Raw genomic sequence first — 18555 nt, 5'->3', positions numbered from 1 at the left:
CAAAAAATATGCGCTCGTCTGAGCCACCGCGACGGTTGAGTTGATGATGAAGTGGCGAGGTGTTTACCGTCCCCCCTTTAGCCGCCATTAAATCGACATCAGCCGGGGCCTCCGCTGGCTCGTCTCACGTGGAGCCCGAAGCAAGTGTTCTCGGCGCAGCGCGGCGGCCGCCCCACGATGATAACCCAGCCCGTTAATCAACCTTCAGAAACAAACACAATTACACGGCTCTGGACGCTACAGTGGCGCTGATTAAACTTTTTTGGGGGCGGAGAGGGGGGGTTGAGGTGATTGTGCGTTAATGTGCCGCCTCGCTCGCGTCACGCCGGGCTCACCCCATGCATACCGGCCGGGGCATTACGTTCCATTAGCACCTCGTTTGTGTTCTCGGCTTTCTTAATCGAGGGTATCGATAGGAGCCCACACTCGTTCACCATGGCCTGTGGAGGGGCAATATTTAATCTGCTCGTCTGTGCGCCTGTTTGTGATGGCTCCAGTTAGGGCTGCTGTGTCTGTGTTTAATGATAGAGGGAAGGAGTGATAGAGAGAGAGAGAGAGAGAGAGAGAGAGAGAGAGAGAGAGAGAAGGACTGAGAGGAAGAGAGAGAGAGAGAGAATAAGAGAGAGTGATAGAAAGAAGGAGCAAGAGGAAGAGAGATTGAGAGAGCGATATAGAGAGAATGAGAGAGAGAGATAGAAGGAAGGAGTGAGAGGAAGAGAGGTAGAGAGAGCGATATAGAGAGAATGAGAGAATGAGAAAGAGAGAGGAAGACAGCGAGGTGTTCTCTGCCAGAGGCGGTCAGCTGTCGAGATGTGAGAGGAGAGAGAGAGGGAACGTGGGAAGCGGGACAGGCAGAGAGCGAGGAGAGGTCAGGGTCCCGGGCAGGAGAGGTGGACGGGGCGGCCAAAGAGCCGCGGACGGAGCAGGAAACGCGCGCCGACAGCTTGTGCACGTCCCGCTTCCTGTCGGAGCATTCCACGGCGTCCTGCTGTGAGAGCGAAGGCAGCAGGCAGCGGCCAGCGACTCACCCCGGCGCTGAGCACGGAGATGGGTGCCCACACACACGCTCGCACACACACACACACACACACACACACACACACACACACACACTGGATGCACACACACACACACACACACACACACATAAACATACCCATATGCACACACACAGACACACACACACACACATGCATGCACACTCACACACACACGTACATAGAAACCTCAAAACTGAGTGCCAAACGTCAGAATCATTGCCACATGTCATCCCTCTCCCCTCTCCCGTCTCCCCTGTCTCATGTGGTTGGGAGAGGAGTCCCGGTATGAATGGAAAAGTAGCATGAAATCAATGAAAAACAACAACAAGGCAAAGCAAACCAGCGCTAATCCATCCACCGCGGCCTAGCAGCAGACTCTGAAAACAGACAGGCGGCCTCCAGAAGAACGCCCCCCCCTCCCCCCCTCCCTCCCAGACTTTACGCTCACGAGTGCACAGACTCTGGAGGAGACGGGCCACCTCCAGGGGGGGGAAGAGAGAACCTCCTTGCCTCCTCGCCGCCCCCTCATGTCGGTGTCATTCGAGGACCCCGGGCGTCTCGGGGGCTGCCTGCCTGTATTACTGTAGCTGCTCACTACAAACACTGCGTCTGTGTGGTCCCCCCCCCCCTCCACCTACCCACCTCCGTCTTGGTTTCTCCCTGAGCGCTGTTTATTTAAATTGGATACGCATCCTCCAACTGTTTAAGTTTGCCACGTATATTTTTTGCCGTGATCTAATTGCTATGCGATCGGCCCCTCCGCAGATCGCGCATTAATGTGTTGTGGCTGCCTCTGGGTTCAGTGTTTGTTGTGCTTCGAGGGGGCCTGAAGTTTGTGAGTTTGCCTCCCCTCTCCTCTCCTCTCCTCTCCTTGGTTCTGTTTGGACTATTCTGAATTAATTCATTCCTGTGTGGGACGCTGCAAACATCACTGTTTGTCTCCAACATTAGTGACAGTAGGAGGTTTTAAATAGAGGCAGTACCTGCCAAAATCATAACTGGTGGGTCTGGTCTAGCCCCCCCCCCCCCCCCCCCCCCCACCCCCGGCACACATTAGTGCAAAATTCCCCCCGCGATCATCTTGTCTCAACAACACGCAGCCATCTGCACTCAGGCGTTACGCACACCTCTCAGTGCTGGTCCTCTTGCACTGCTGTAAAAACTGGCCGCTTTTTTTTTTTTTTCCTCCTCCTTTTTTTTCCCAAGCCTTTTGTCGCTCTCAGGATTTCTGCTCCAGCAGCAGCAGAGGCCCTCTGCTGGTGGAGAGGTGCTACTGCGTGCTGCCGGCAGTACCTGCGCAGCAGCCTTGAGACTGCATTGTGTTCGGACAGTGAACATTCCCCCAGCAGCTCCGTGCAAAGGCACACACACGCACGCAGGCACACACGCACACACACACACACACACACACACACACATACTCGCAGGCACGCGCACACACTCACACACACACCGGTGTCCAGCGGAAAAGGGGAGAGAAAGGGAGAGAAGAGAGAGAGACGAGCAACTTAGTGGTTTGTCAGCAGGAGGGTTTTTTTTTGCAGGGCAGAGGGACTTTGCTTTGGCAACACCTAGCAGGTACGCAGACAGCTTGTTCGCTTTGGCTGCAGGGAGTTTGGATTTCACTGCCTCAGGGATCTGGAGATTGTGTGTGTGTGTGTGTGGGTTTGGATGATGGAGCTTGAGCAAGTGTATGTGCGTGTATGTGTGGATATGGATGTGCATGTCTGCGTGCCTGCGTGCATGTCTGTGTGTGTGTGTGCGCGCGTGTGTGTGTGTGTGTCTGTGTGTGTGTGTGTGTGTGTGTGTGTTTGAGCGCATGGGAGTCGAGCATGTGTGCCTCCGTGTGTTCTGTGAAGGGAGCAGGGCTGTTACTGTGTTTTCCCATGCACCACAAATGCTAAGGGTGGCACGGCTGAGTGTTTCTGTCTGTCTTTTCCAGATCGCTCTTTCTCTCCCTCTCTCTCTCTCTCTTTCCCTCTCTCGCTCCCCTGTCTCCCTCTCTTTCTCTCTCCTCTCTCCTCTCTCCCTCTCTTTCTCTCCCTCCTTCTTTCTCCCTTCCTCTCCTCTCTCCTCTCCCTCTCCCTCTTCTCTCCCAGTCTGATTCTCCCTCTTTCTCCTTCTCTCTCTCTCGTTACAGTCGAGCACAGAGCCAGCTGTATTAGAGAGAGAGAGAGAGATAGAGAGAGAGGCTGAGGGAGAGAGAGAGACGGAGAGGGAGAGAGAGAGACGGAGAGAGAGAGAGAGAGAGACAGAGAGAGAGGAGAAAATAACGACTTGCAGGAAGTGAAAGGATGACGCATGACAAATTGTTGAAAGTCAGCACTGTTTTTCGGCAGATCTTAAACAGACTGAAGATTGATAGTGTCGAGGCACAACATCACTTAATGTGCAGCATATGGGGGGACTAAGTGACTGTCAGTACTGCGCTGTTTGATGCTGACATGGTATCATAGGCACATATTAGTGTGTGTGTGTGTGTGTGTGTGTGTGTGTGTGTGTGTGTGTGTGTGTGTATGTATGTGTCTATAGGTGTGTGTGTGTGTCTGTGTGTGTGTGTCTGTATGTGTGTGTGTGCGTGTGTGCGTGCGTACGCGCGCGTGTGTGTGTGTGTGTGTGTGTGTGTGTGTGTGTGTGTGTGCACGCACACACATATACATTCCCTTGAGATGCACGGCTTCCAAAATGAGCTGTCAACAACTTGGGCTCAGTCTATGTTTCCATGTTTGACTGAGTCGCGACAGAGTAAAAGCAAACTGCGGGCGTCAGTGTAGCATCTTCTCATCGCCGTTCACCCTTTTCTGAAGTGTGAACATATAATATCTGAATGAAATCCTGCCTAGCAATCACTTTCATGCTACCATCAGCGTCGCTCACTGTACTGAGTACAAGGAGAAATGTTTCTTGTCTGTCGACCTGTGTGGCCAGTAGATCCCATCCTTTATTTGAGTATTTAAAATGCAGTGCCAATAGTCTCTTTTTTTGCCAGGAGGGATAATGTTGTTTTTATGAGATCTTTATTGTGTATTATTATTTGTTGCCGAGGCCCTGAAATCGCAATCACTTCTTGGCTGAAGGGCAAAGCTTTTGCAGAACAAATCCATATGTTGTTCTTTCTTTCCCTCTCTTCTTTTTTCTTCTCTTGTTCCTCCTATTTATTTTGTCTTTTCATTACAGAACCATCTCTGTTCTCGTATCATTTTGACACAGTTATGTCACTGCATTCTTCCATCAAAATAAAAGTATCGGTCGGAATTCTTGCATCTGGAGCTGGATTTAATCTACTTCTCTACAGTAATAACAACAGCCTCCAGTACCCAGTCGTTTTTGTTCCCTCCCTTTCTCTCTTTTTTCCCCCAGTGAAGTGCATTCTTAACCGGGGTGAATTTGATTGAGTGTTGCCTCGTTGGCCCAGTGGCGGTGGGACAGATGGACTCCCAACTAGCCCCAGCCGAATGTGCCATTGCGGCACTCTTTTAATTCTCCTGACTTCTTGCTCCCTTTTTCTGAAAAACGTGGGAGTCGGGAGAGGGCTCGGCAGGGGTGGTGTGGGTTGGGGTGGGGTGGTGTGGGGTGTGTGGGGTGTGTGGAAATCAGGGTGCGCTGCAGAGGTGCCGAGGATCAAGCAGAACTCTGCAGTGTCTCCTTTAACTCAACTCTCTCTCTCTCTCTCTCTCTCTCTCTCTCTCTCTCTCTCTCTCTCTCTCTCTCTCTCTTTTTCTCTCTCTCTCTTTCTCTGTGAGGGTGGGGAGGATGGGCAGATTGTTTTTAATATATGAATGTGAATCTGCGCTGCGAGCCTTGTGAAGGGTTTTACTTGTAACGTGTAGGTATCTGTGACTATGTCTTTATTGTGCAGTGGTTAAACACCTGATATTGTTTCAATAAAGGTGTGCTAAGCCTCAAAAGCTTCCCTCTCTCTCTCTTTTTCCCTCTCCCCTTCTCTATCCATCTTTTTGTCTCTCCCCATCCCATCACCCTTCACCAGCTGTTCTTTCTGTCTTTCTCTCTCTCTCCCCTTCCCCACCTTCTTTATCTCCCCTCTCTCCTTGTTTCTCTCCCTCTCTCCCTCCCTCTCTAGTTGGCTCTTTCTATCACCCTATCCCTGTTTCTGACTAGCCAAACCAGCCAGAGGCAGGCCGGGCCTGATGCTATCGCCAGAGCCTCAGAGGACACTCTGCTGTTGCTCGCACTCTTCCAGTTTTTTTGTCTTGTGTAATTTTCATCACCACCTCTCTCTCTCTCTCTCTCTCTCTCTCTCTCTCTCTCTCTCTCTCTCTCTCTCTCTCTCTCTCTCTCTCTCTCTTCCTGTGAATGGGCTGCTTGGCATCCCGCGAATGACGTTTGTTTGCCAGTTTATTGTTTGTGGAGAGAGCGCCAAGGAATGTGTTTGCAGTGACGAGCGTTGCGGTGGGTTTGCGAAAAAGGGTCTCGGGGTGGCCGATGACAAAAGCCCATGCAACCATGAGAGCATGACACAGAGGTCCAGAACCCTGGCAGGATAGGACACCACAAGCGAGTTTCTGCTGTGCGGGAGTGTGACGAAGGCTCCCAAACACACACAAACACACACACACACACACACACTCACCAACACTTGCACACACACCACGTGGATGTTTTAATGGGTCCTCCTCATCATGGGAAGGAAAACCACAACAGATAAAACACCCGCCGACTCCTCGCCGCTTTGAAGGCGGTGTGTGTGTGTGTGTGTGCGTGTGTGTGTGTGTGTGTGTGTGTGTGTGTGTCGGCAGTCGGCCGAGAGAGTGGGAGAAACGTGTTTTAATTGGGAGCCCCGTTCCATGTTGCACTGGAATAATAAAGGGTGGGCGATCTCATTAAAATCTGCATTTATTGGGGGGATTTCGGGGAACAGGCATCAGAGACTGTCTGTATTCATTCCTTTGGTGTAAGTGTGCCATTTGGTGGAGCCTTAAGTGTTTTTTCTGCCTTTTTTTTTTGCTATTTTTTCTCAGTCAAGTGTGCTCTTAGCAGACCACACCAGTTGCTCGGAGGTCACTGACAAGAGAAATGGAAAAACAGTAGATTTATTTTATATTTTATATTCGGAGAAGAGGGTTTTTTGTGTCTGAAGGGCCATCCAGCACTCTGGTGAAGTCCTCATGTGCGTCTCCGAGAAGGAAAAGCTGTCCCCTAGCAATCCGAGCTAAGCCCGTGATTTGCAGGAGTGACAGGACTTTTTCAGGCCGGAGCCGCTGGAGCTTTTTTAGCGGCACGAGGACGGACCCCTGTGGCACTCCCTGTTCCAAAATATGCCGGGGAGAGCCGGAAAGGAGATTCCACACACCGGCTAAAGACTCCTGACAGGGGGAAAAAAAGCTGATGCAGGGTTGCCCCCCCCTCTCTCTCTCTTTCTTTCTTTCTATCTCTCTCTTTTTCCACCTCAGTTTTCTCTCTCTCTCTCTCTTCTGTTCTCTCTTTCATCCTTTCTCCAGTTTGCCTCTATCCTCCTCTTATTTTTCGGCGTAATATTCCCAGCGCTGAAAATAGCAAACACTTTTGTTTGTCGTTTGCCTCTGCCTTTGGTTCTTGCCTGAGCGCAGCCACCGCCGTAGCATGCAGATTCATTTTTATTACGGCAGTCAAATAGCTTGTCAGACACCCGCGCGGCATGGTTTTTTGGAAGCCGCAGCGAAGCGCTTCAGTGTCTCGTCTGCTCCGCAGCAATCCCACAAAACTCAGTGAAAGGTGTTTTTGTCGAGTTTGATGAGACACTGAAGCATGAGACGGAATTCCTCCCAAGTATATGTATGTAAGAGACTGCAGAGTCTACACCGTATATGAGCTATTTGATTGCTTCTTAACACTTTTAGTCTCCAGAGTCACAACTCTCTTCTCAGTGTTTGATCTGAGCGTGTTTGTGGGGGGGGGGGGGGGGGTCTTGTAGCTCTTTCATTTTTAAAGTTAGATGTTTGTGTGTGTGTGTGTGTGTGTGTAGAGGTTCTTGTCCTGGTAGCTCTCGCTACTGTTTTCTGCTCCACCAGCTGACCCTTGACTGGCTCTGCTTTCCTTTCTGTGTCAGCCTCAAAATAAGCCGGCTCTTCCTGTGTGGTTGAGGTTAGCGTTGACCCTGGCACATACTGTAAGCAAACTTGACTCATAGCTCAAACAGTGAAAGTGCCCGGGTTCTCATCCCGCCGCACCATTCTCGGCCAGTTTGTCTCTCCACTCGTGAGACAAGAGAGACTTAGTTAGTCTCAGGGTTGGGGCTAGTGCTGTTGTTTTCATCTACAGTTGTTAGTGACCCCACTTTCTAAATTTCTCTCTCTCTCTTCTTCCGGACAGATCTACACTGACTGGGCAAACCACTATCTGGCCAAGTCCGGCTGCCCACGCCTCATCAAGGACCTGACCCAGGACATCGCCGACGGAGTTCTGCTGGCAGAAATCATCCAGATCATTGGTGAGTGACCGGACGAGGACACACACACACACACACACACACACACATGTGCGCGCACACACACACACACACACACACACACACACACACACACACACACACACACACACACACACACACACACACACACACTCACTCTCTCTATCTCTCTCAAACACACACACAGACACACACACACACACACACACACGCACACACACGCACACACACACACACACACACACACACACACACACACACACACACACACACACACACACACATTCTCTCTCCTTTCTCTCTGTCTCTCCTTTGCTCTCTTGCAATCAGGTAGATTTATTATCTTACTTAATGTGCATCCAAAGTGTTAAAAGAAGGAAACAATTCTCATAACCATGTTGTAAAACGCTCTAAATCAGGCTATTTAATCCCAAAAGCCCGGGATTTTAGATTCATTTCCACTCTGAGCTTGGGCAGCAGAGAAGCATGGCCTTGGCAAAATTGCTACAGAGAGATTGTAAACTATTTATGCTCTATTAAAGCATGTGTGTCCCATGTGTGCTCTTAAGAGAGCCCAAAGGGTGCTTGTGCTCTTTTCCTTTTTTCATTCACTCTCTCTCTCCTTCTCTCTGTCTCTCTCCATCTTTCTCTCTCCCTCTCTCTCTTTCTTTCTCCCTCTCTCTTTCTCTCTCTCTCTCCCTCTCTCTCTGTGTCTCTCGCCTGTGTTGAAATCGAACCCTCTCCCCTGCAGTAGACAATGCCTGCAGATCCCATGTCAGAGTCAGTCTCTCTCTCTCTCTCTTTCTCTGGCAGCAGCTGATGTATAAACAGGCGTGCGCTGCTCTCTCAAAACTTTTTTCCCCCTTCTCTCCTCACAGCACTCTGAGCACGGGGCATTATTCCTCTCTTGCTCACAGGCAGGACCTCTCTCTCTCTCTCTCTCTCTCTCTCTCTCTCTCTCTCTCTCTCTCTCTCTCTCTCTCTCTCTCTCTCTCTCTCTCTCTCTCTCACCCTGTCTTTCTGTCAGACACACACACAAACACATACGCACACACTCACACACACACTCATTTACACACATACAGACCCAGTGAGTCGTTTTCCACACAAAGTCAGCTCTGTCCCAGGACAGTGGACTAGAGGCTTGCAAATGTGAGTGTGTGTTGTGTGTGTGTGTGTGTGTACATGCTCCACGTTTGGGATCTTTGGAAGACTATTTCACGCCTCTCTGTCTGTTCCGTCTGTCTCTCATCTCCGCAGCAAACGAGAAGGTGGAGGATATCAATGGCTGTCCTAGAAGTCAGTCTCAAATGGTAAGTCTCAAGATTTCTTCTGTATTTATTTCCTTCATTAAGCGCATTGTTTCTTTGGTAGGGATTACTGGAATTCCATGACATTGTTAAATTGCATTGACTGTTGGATGCTCGTGTACGTTGGATTGGATTTCCCATTGTTTGGTCCAAAACAAAATTAACGTACTCAGCCATTGGATTCCCTCCCAGACATTTCCTTAAATTTCGTCCACCGTGGCTGCGATTGGGGCTTGAATGAAAAGAGCTGTCATTTCTTTTTTTTTCTTTTTTTTCGGGGAAATATGGTAGCGGCCTCTCTCTCTCTCTCTCAGCACCTGTCGTCTCTCGACAAGGCGCTCTCTTCTGTCCGGGCCACGTGAACGCTGGCGATTGGCTTCGCCGACGCAAATTCGCTCCAGCACCAGTTTGTGTTTTTTTTTTCTTGCTTTACGGTCCTCGTTTGACCTAATGAACTTGCGAGCGCACACCGCCTCGATTAAGTGACCTGCCTGGGAGCAGCACGGCAGTAATGGGAGAAGTGAACTGGACTGAACTCCGCCGGGCTGAACGCTGACTGCACTCCCAAGCTTTGATAATTACTCCGCTAGAATGGAATCGATTGCCAACGCTTCTCGGCAGCGGCAGAAGCAAAAGTAACAGAAGCAAGCAAGCAAGCAAGCAGTTGCTTTCCTTACCGTGTGTGTGTGTGTGTGTGTGTGTGTGTGTGTGCGTGTTTCTGTGTGTGTGTGTGTGTGTGTGTGTGTGTGTGTGTGTGTGTGTGTGTGTGTGTCTGTGTGTGTGTGTGTGTGTGTGTGTGTGTGTGTGTGTGTGTGTGTGTGTGTGTGTGTGTGTGTGTGTGTGTGTGTGTGTGTGTGTGTGTGTTTCATTCGTACCTGAAAGCTTAGATTGGCCGAACCCTGCTGTCTGTGTTTCAGTTGATTAGGGTGTACGACTTGTATCCGTGTGGGTTTGTTTGTGAGTTGGATTCGGGGCTTGAGGCTGGTGTGGGGAGTTTGGGGGGTTGGAGGGGAGGGGGGGGGGGGGGGGGTGGGGGGGGGGGTCACTAGGGTGTGCTCCATCAGCACTGCAAGCATGTGATGAGTGTGTTTATGCCAGCAAAACTTTGTGTGTAGACACACATTGGGTATAGAGGGCGAGAGAGGAGTTGTTGTGAGGGAGTTGTGTGGTAGTGGTGTGTTTGTGTGTGTGTGTGTGTGTGTGTGTGTTGGGGGGGGGGGGGGGGTGGGGTGGTGGCAGTGCTGAGAAGGAACAGGGGGAGAGTCTGTTTTTGTCTTAGTCACTTAAAGCCCATTGATCCTGCACCTGCTCGCTCTGGGAGTCTGTGCCAGGCTTCAGTGTGTGGGAAGGAAAACTTTACTTTGAGGAAGTGTGTGTGTGTGTGTGTGTGTGTGTGTGTGTGTGTATGCCTGTGTGTAGATAGGGAAGCCCATATAGTTGAACGAGGGAGCAGGAGGAAGAGAACGTTAACGCTCCGTCTGAGATGCCGAGTAATAGTGTGTGAATTCTGCACGAGGAGTGTTTTCGAAATCTTACACCCCTTCGCGTACGAGAGACTCAAGGAAGGAACGGCTCACCAAAAAGATCTGTTTGGAATGGAGATTAGCCAGTGCCACTGAAATCTGACTACTGTACTACAGTAAGCGTAACATTAGTTTCCACACCAGCTGATGGGGAAGTCAAGTCATTGTGATCTTAGCCTGCTTCCTGCTTTTGTGTTTCAACTGTGGCTTGTTAAAGAGGAGCGTTTACTGTATCTTGTTTCTGTGTCACAGCTGTGTGTGTGTGTGTGTGTGTGTGTGATTTAACATGGATTCAATCAGTGACTCCAATACTGTGTCAGCATGGCAGTGTCTCATATCGTATTAAGAACACATGGGGCATTTCATCACTTTCTGCCTTTCATTTCAGACATCTAAAGTCTTCTTAGGAAACGTATCAGCGCTTCTAGTCAAAGGATGGAAATAGCCGATCAAATAACCAAATATCAAATAAGTTTTGTGCAGTGATGATGTTTGTCATAGGCCACGGTGTTGGAGAGCTCTGGTTTTATTCATGGACTGTGCCACCTCTACAGTAACTGCTGCTGGAGACTGTTGGAACGTTGCTGTGGGCCAGATTAAGTTTTTTTTTTTTTTTTTTTTCCCCTTCGATCCAGGAAGCTGCAGCTTGGTAATGTTACATGCATAATAAACCTGCCGCCTCATTGATCCAGTCCCCTCTCTGGAGGCTTAATTAATGGCCCTTGGCACGGCCAGGGAGGGGAAGCTAAATGCTAAATGTTGGAGGCCAGCTCGCGTTTTGCTCTCCCACTCGACCCCCCCTTCTTCTTCATTTTTACCTCCGCCAAGGAGGTTTTGTTTTCATCGGGGTTTGTTTGTTTGTTTGTCTGTCTGTCTGAATGTTTGTTTGTTTGTTTGCAAGATAACTCAGTTAAGCTCAAGTGATGGATGGATTTCGATGACATTTTCAGGGAAGGTCTGAAATGACCCAAGGGAGATTGGGAGTGATCCATATCACTTAGAGATGCACCGATATGGAATTTTAGGGCCGATAACGATAACCGATATTTATCGGCTTGTTGTGGCCGATACCGATACGATAACCGATATTACTGTTGGAGAAAAAATATTCAAAAATAAATTCAAAATTCAAAAATAAAAATTAACATTTAATGCATAATTTAATTGCAGTAATTGTATACCACCAGTGATGTACATAACTCATAATAGTCCTCAGTGCCAGTGGTACAGCAGTCAACAACAGCAATAGGCTGGGCCTATGCGTGGCTCCTTTAAGTGAACATGACGTCATTGAGGTGCGAGTGCTTGAGTGGCAAGGGACAGTGCATGAATCGTTCTCATATGGAGTAAACACTCAATGCAGATATATGGCTAGAAGCTGTGAAAAATCTAACGACCAAATCAGATTTTCGTGGGAAACTTATGTATAGTTTAAGCAGCGGTTAATTAAATAAAGCTGCAACTCCTCGGACTGTATCTTTGATTCCCAATGTGCCACCTCCAGCCAAACCGCAAAAAAAGACGGCCAAATTAGCGGAGTGCTGTCCAGTGAAAGTACCTTCTGTTGCGCACAACATGCAGTGCTGCAGCGGTAATATTACAAAACCCAACCGAACGAAATGCAAATATAACACTTATAACTAGGCCTACTTATCTACGGATTTGTTCCACCAAAAACTTTGTTCGTCTCCCCGACTAGCGCGGCAGCAGACATAACACACCAGCAAAACAATTCACTTCTGAGTAGGCTGAGTTTCGCTCTCTGCTTACTGTAGGTTAAAATGAAGATCGTTCAGGAGAGGATTTTGGGCTGCATTATAGATAGATTAAACGCAGATCTTGTTAGAATGGTGAAATACATCCACACAGCAGGCATTATTTTCAGGAAGAAGTAGCCAACCAAGCTCAAGTAGCATGCAGCCAGACGGGCCTTATATAGTTGGGAAATTAGGGCTTTAAAAAATATCGGCGCAAATTATCGGCCGAAATTCTGTTATCGGACCGATAATAATATTTTTAAAATGTCACTTATCGGCCAATAATATATCGGCCGCCGATATATCGTGCATCTCTAATATCACTGTCTGGATCCAGGAGGCAGTTATGTGTTCGCTCGATGGAGGTTTGCGCTCTCTGAGTGCTTTTCTACTTTTATTTGATGGTCATCCGAGGGCAAAGCGAGCCGGGGTGGACCGCTGTCGGAGGGGGACTCACTCACCCTGCCCTCGCCTCGTCTTCAACCCACATCCCAAATTGAGACACCAGTCCAGAGAGCCTCTGAAGGAGGAATGTCTCTCCCCCCCCTGAGGTGTGACCTGTCTGCTCAGAGGCCACATCCCGAGCGGTCAGGCTCTGGGATTCCGTACGTGCCTCCTCGGTGATTGAGCCCGGGCCCTTGCCCTCTCTTTTGGGTTTTCCTTTTTCGGGAGGGCTTCCCCTTTACTTACACCGTCTGTGTTTTGGAGCGGCTCGGAGCCGCAAGAAGCCTTGAGGAGAAACCACATCCCTGACTCACACACACATCACACATCACACACACACACACACACACACACACACACACACACACACACACACACACACACACACACACACACACACACACGCACACACGTAACGCTCCTTAACAGGGCCTCAGTAAGCCACCCATCTGAGCTGACGCCATTGATCTGTCATCTCTGGTTTACATGGACGACCTGATGGTGCAGGAGCTTTGGAGGCGGATTGTGTTGACGTTCGCTGGACTGCGTACACATTCGCAGGGCTTCACTCTGTTGTTGCCACGCGTACATGAAGATGTCACTCGATGGTGGACTGGCGTTCCAAACATGTGTTGTGTTTCTCCGTGGTTCGAGAGCCAGCTTTCTGGTCGGAATCCAGCTTCGCTTGCCTGTTCCTGTGTCTATGTGTGTGTGTGTGTGTGTGTGTGTGTGTGTGTGTGTGTGTGTGTGTGTGTGTGTGTGTGTGTGCGCGTGTGTGTGTGTCTGTGTGTGTGTGTGTGTGTGTGTGTGTGCGTGTGTGTGTGCTCGTCTCCCATTGTTCAGGGCGATGGGTGCTGACAGCCACGCTGCGCTGCTTGTACACAGGAATTGGATATGCAGAGTGATTATGCCCCTAAGAACAAAAACAGTGTTTTGCAAGTGTGAAAGGGGAAACACACACATGCGCACACACATACACACACACACACACACACACACACACACACACAGATGCAGACACACAAACAAGCAGGAGTGTACACATGCACGCAATCAAGGGCACACACACACACACGCACACACACACACACACACACACATAGACACTCAAACACAGATACACATACACTCAAACACACACACACACACACACACACACACACACACACACACACTCGAACACTCAAACACACACACACACACTCTTACACGTACACACATAGGGGTGGGAGTCGGGCCTATAAAAGCCCTCCCTCAGCAGCAGCATAAATGAATCCTAAGCTTATGATCTGTCTAATGAAGCAGAAATGGTGTTAGTAAACCACACAGCAGCACTTCAAAAGAGCTCGCCTCCGCTGCGCTCCACTCTGCCCTCGCGCCCCGACGTTGCATCTCGCACGTCTTACCCGACATCCCCACGCTCACCCCCCCACCCCCACCCCCGCTCTTACGAGGTAACCAACAGCAGACAGCAGCAGTGTCGAGACAGCTCGCAGCAAAGTCCCGCCGCTTAAAAGTAAACCTAAAGCAGACCTATCGGGGCCGGGAGGGGGGGGGGGGGGGTTGTGGTGTATAGGGTCTGTGGCGGTTAAAGGAGTTCAGATCATAGCCATCAGGAAAAGTTGGATCTGCTTCCCCTCCTCCTCCTCTTCCCGCCCCCTGGTCCACACACACACACACACACACACACACACACACACACACACACTCTGTCTAGCGGGGCGGCGCAGAGTGCGGGAGGGCCCTAATGGGTTTAAGTGTTCGTTAGGGCCCGTAAAAGCGGGCGGGCGCATCATCTGGGGCCCATCTGTTGCCAGGCGCTACGAGGGTGACGGAGGAGGGCTCCCCATGCCCACGCGCTCCACGCACCAGATCCCGAGCGCCCGCCTTGCCCGCACGCCACGGCTGCCCGCTCCCGCCGCACTGGAGCATGCCCGCTGCTCTGGAGGGCCCCTGGTGCCATGTCACTGGTCTGGCGGAGTGTCTCTCTCTCTCTCTCGTCCGTCCCCACCGGTCCTGAACTTCTCTTGCAGTTGATTTATGTCCACTTATGCCGTGGCTGTAAGTCATGTATGTACTCTCAGCAGGCTGCTGCTGTTTTCCCAGCTAGCGCCTTCATACTGTATGTACTGTATCGCAAAAGCTCTCATCAACAGATGAGCTCTTAGAAGAACAATTTATCTCTCAGAAGCGGCAATTCATCTCTTAGAAGCAACAATTTATCCCTCTCTGTCTCTCTCTTTCTCTGTCTCTCTCTCTCTCTCTCTCTCTCTCTCTCTCTCTCTCTCTCTCTCTCTCTCTCTAAGTCTCTCTCTCTCTCTCTGTCTCAGTCCACACGTCCAGATAGGAACTGGTCCTGTGCCCGTTGAGCATCCCTGGCAGTGCCCGTGTGTCCCTCAGTGTCCAGACTGGGCAGCATCTGCTCATTATGCCACGCCAGCTTGTCTCGCTTGATATCCCTCTGTGGCCTGTCAACCTCGTCCCTGTGATTTGCCGACCTGGCAAGCACTCAGCCACAAAAGTTTTTTATTTTTATATATATATATTACTTTTTTTTTACTCTAACTGACTGGACCAGATGACGGACCGACCGGACGCGCGACCACTCCGAACCTCCGTGCGGCCCTCTAAAACCATGCCGGGGGGAGGGAAGGGGGGTGGGGGGGGGCGGTGATTCAGGTCAGCTCAGCAGCAGGTGGACGGCAGTCCTCTCCTCGGCTTCTCGTCTCTCGGCCGGCCAACGGGAATTGCAGAAGAAATAAAGCCTGGACTGGCCCGGGCCCTAACTCTTTCGGGTTGCCTGAAGCGTGGAAGTGCTCCAAGCCCCGAAGCCATCTTTTATCCGAGTCGAGGGAGACGTCTTTTCCCCCCTCTTCCCGCCCGTACTGAAGCCTATGACATTCCCATGTTTGCGCTTGGGAACGCCAAGTCCTTTTTTCCATTTTGTCCGTGTGCCATTCGGGCTCTCTCTGGTTTTCCACTGTTTGGGGAAACACCTATGGGCCTGTATGCCAGGCGCTTGTACCACACGTGGATGTCTTTAATCCACTCGCTATAAAAGGGTGTGTTGATGGGCTCTCTTTCCCCCCTAAAAGAAAGGCAGTGCAGTTGTTAAAAATGTTGCTGTGAGGGACTAGTCACCTTTGATCTCTTTTTTCATCACAACTCTAGCCCCTGAATTCTCTCTCTCTGTCTCTCTCTCTCTCTCTCTCTCTCTCTCTCTCTCTCTCTCTCTCTCTCTCTCTCTCTCTCAATTTCTCTCACTCTCTTTTTTCTCTCACTCTCTCAGTCTCTCTCTCTCTCTCTCTTTCTCTCTCACACACACACACACACTTTTAGTTGTCTTTTTTTTCTTTTGTGAGGAAACCATTTTCTTTGTATTTCCTCCTCACCTCCATCAAAGAGCGCATCTTTTGTTATTCTGCCTCTCTTGTGCAAAATGGATGTACACCCTTCATGTTGATGCCTCGGTTCGAGAGAGAGAGAGAGAGAGAGAGATAGAGAGAGAGAGAGAGTGTGCTCTTTCACAAGAGCGTGATAGAGATTCCTCCCTTAACCCCCCTGGCCATCAGGTTATGTAAACCAGCATTCTCGGACAGGCGTTTGACCTGGCGAGACCCTTTAGTCTCCTGCTGTCGGACAGTTGGACATTGATGAGCAGTGCTCTGACATGAGCCTGTCAGAAACATTTCGACTCTCGCGTGGCGTGGAGACTGTTGATTTGGAAGAACAGAGAGAGCTTTGTTTTTTTCTCTCCGGGACTTTTGGGGAGCACATTAAGGTCGGTGAGTTTGGTGACTGGAGCCGTTAATGCTAATTCGACTCATTCATCTAGGTGGATTTAATCATTTAAAAAAAAAGAAAAAATGCGTTTTGTTCAACACCGTTGCCACCGCCGGAAAGAAACAAGAAATACGTATGTAACTAGCAACTTATCACAGATCCCTGTGTTGCTCCGTTGCCGCAGGGGAACGAGTTGCATACTTCAAGAGGCATTATCCCGTGCTTTTATCTAAATAAGAAAAGTAGTCTGCGAGCAGCCCCAGAAGAAACCACAGCGGAGGATGAAGGCAGCTGCGGGATTACGCCGAGGCAATAACAGTGCTTATTTAGTGTGTCATACTTTCCCTTTTCTTCAAGCAAAAAACCAACTGATCACAGCACAGAAGCGCAATGGCTTTTGACGCGTAGACAGGTGACTATCCGCATTTTTTTTAATTTATTTTTTTTACTGCCGTTGATACACGGAGGCATGTCGGAGGCTAGACTCTTTGGAATCAATAGGCACATCAGAATTTTATAGCTCCCCCGTTTAGTGCATGACAAGGCATTAAATATGAATGGGGGGCCGTTACATCAGGTTTCATCAGTCAGTTTCTTGGCGGCGGGGGCATGATATCAACCCTATGTCAAACCCATCCCCGCCATCCCAACACATACAGTACATGACACACACACACACACACACACACACACACACACACACACACACACACACACACACACACACACACACACACACACACACACACACACAACACACACACACACACACACACATACACATACATGCATACATACATACATGCACACACACACACACACAAACACGCACTCACACACATCTCCCCGGAGTGTTGGAGTTGGGTGGGAGGCTGGATCTGATTCATGCCCCCCTGTCACGGGGCCGCCTGCTCCGGGTAAGCTGAGAATGATGGACCCCACTCCCTCGGACCTGGCTGCCAGGATGCTGAGTCGGGGATCAATCGATTTATTCAGCCGAGTGGAGAGAGAGAGAGGGAGAGAGAGAGAGAGAGAGAGAGAGAGAGAGAGAGAGAGAGAGAGAGAGAGAGAGAGAGGGAGAGGGAGAGAGAGAGAGAGAGAGAGAGAAAGTGTGAGTGTGTGTGTGTGTGTGTGTGTATGTGCCTGTGAGAGAGGGGGCATCTTATACTGTGTGCTGAAGGACTAAGGAATCGGTGGATGAGGAGAGGTGGGGAAAGCAGTCATGGCAGCGAACAACAAGACAGAACAGATGAGGATGATGATGAGGATGATGATGATGATGATGGTGCCAGGGATCTGTCCAGTGGAAGAGAGAGGAGCAAGAGGAAGATTGCATCGTGCATCGAGAGAAAGAGAGAAGGAGAGAGAGAGAGAGAGAGAGAGAGAGAAAGAGAGAGAAAGAGAAAGAGGGAGAGAGAGAGAGATCGTAGTGCTGTATAGCCCAGCAGGCTTACAGTGCTGACAGGCCCCCTTTGCTCCCTTCTTTGTGATCGGAAATTGGAAAGGCACGTAGCACAGAGGAACCTCTGACAGTACAATAGACTAAAGTAATTAACTCACAGCACAGATCCTGCGCTCAGGCTACGGAGAGTATTGTACCAGCCAGAGGACCGCTGCTCCCAGAACAGTCTCCTCCCTGGTTCCACACTGCTCATTCTCTCCAGCAAATATGCAATTTGTTGCAGGACAAGGTTGGCCCATTTTATGCACCCAAAAGAGACATAACATTGCGACGGCTTTTTTCTGTTAATCCTAAGTGCCAGAGGGACACCTCCGGTAGGGAATTTCACCTCTTGCTATTAATTGTTGCAGAGGACAAGTTAACCTGTAGTCTCTTGTGATTTACCAATCGTTTTTCAATTATTTACCGTATTCTCCCAAAAGGAAAAGATCTCTGAATGCTCCTGTTCTTCCACCACTTTGACCGTTTGTCTCCCTTTCCCTGACCCACATGGAGACACACACACCCACACACACACACACACACGCACACCCACACACACACACACACACACACACACACACACACACACACACACACACACACACACACACACACACACAACACACACACACACTGCCGGTCTTAGTCGTCCCACTCTCCTCCCCCATATCAGCTGCCTTATGTGGATATGATGAGGAGGCGTCCGCAAACGCTTAGCCGCTTCAAAGGCCACCTGCATGGCAGCCAACCAAGCATCCAGCCAGTGCTTGGGCAGGCCTGAGGTGATTAAGCCAGGCAGCCTGTCACTGCACTGATTGGTGCTACCGTGGGCTGTGTGTGTGTGTGTG

General features: G+C 49.9%; 1 protein-coding gene across 1 annotated transcript in view; it reads left to right on the top strand.

The window, feature by feature from the left end:
- Positions 1-18555, top strand: part of nav3 (neuron navigator 3) — a 149066-nt gene that overhangs the window by 8514 nt on the left and 121997 nt on the right. Inside the window, exons 2-3 of the mRNA XM_062517956.1 lie at positions 7350-7467; positions 8707-8759. Coding sequence (XP_062373940.1) covers positions 7350-7467; positions 8707-8759 — 171 coding nt within the window. The remainder of the gene's footprint in view (positions 1-7349; positions 7468-8706; positions 8760-18555) is intronic.

Source organism: Sardina pilchardus, chromosome 17, assembly GCF_963854185.1.
Source record: "Sardina pilchardus chromosome 17, fSarPil1.1, whole genome shotgun sequence".
NCBI lineage: Eukaryota > Metazoa > Chordata > Actinopteri > Clupeiformes > Clupeidae > Sardina > Sardina pilchardus.
Note: the sequence above shows the minus strand (reverse complement) of the source record. Positions and strands in the feature narration are given on the sequence as shown.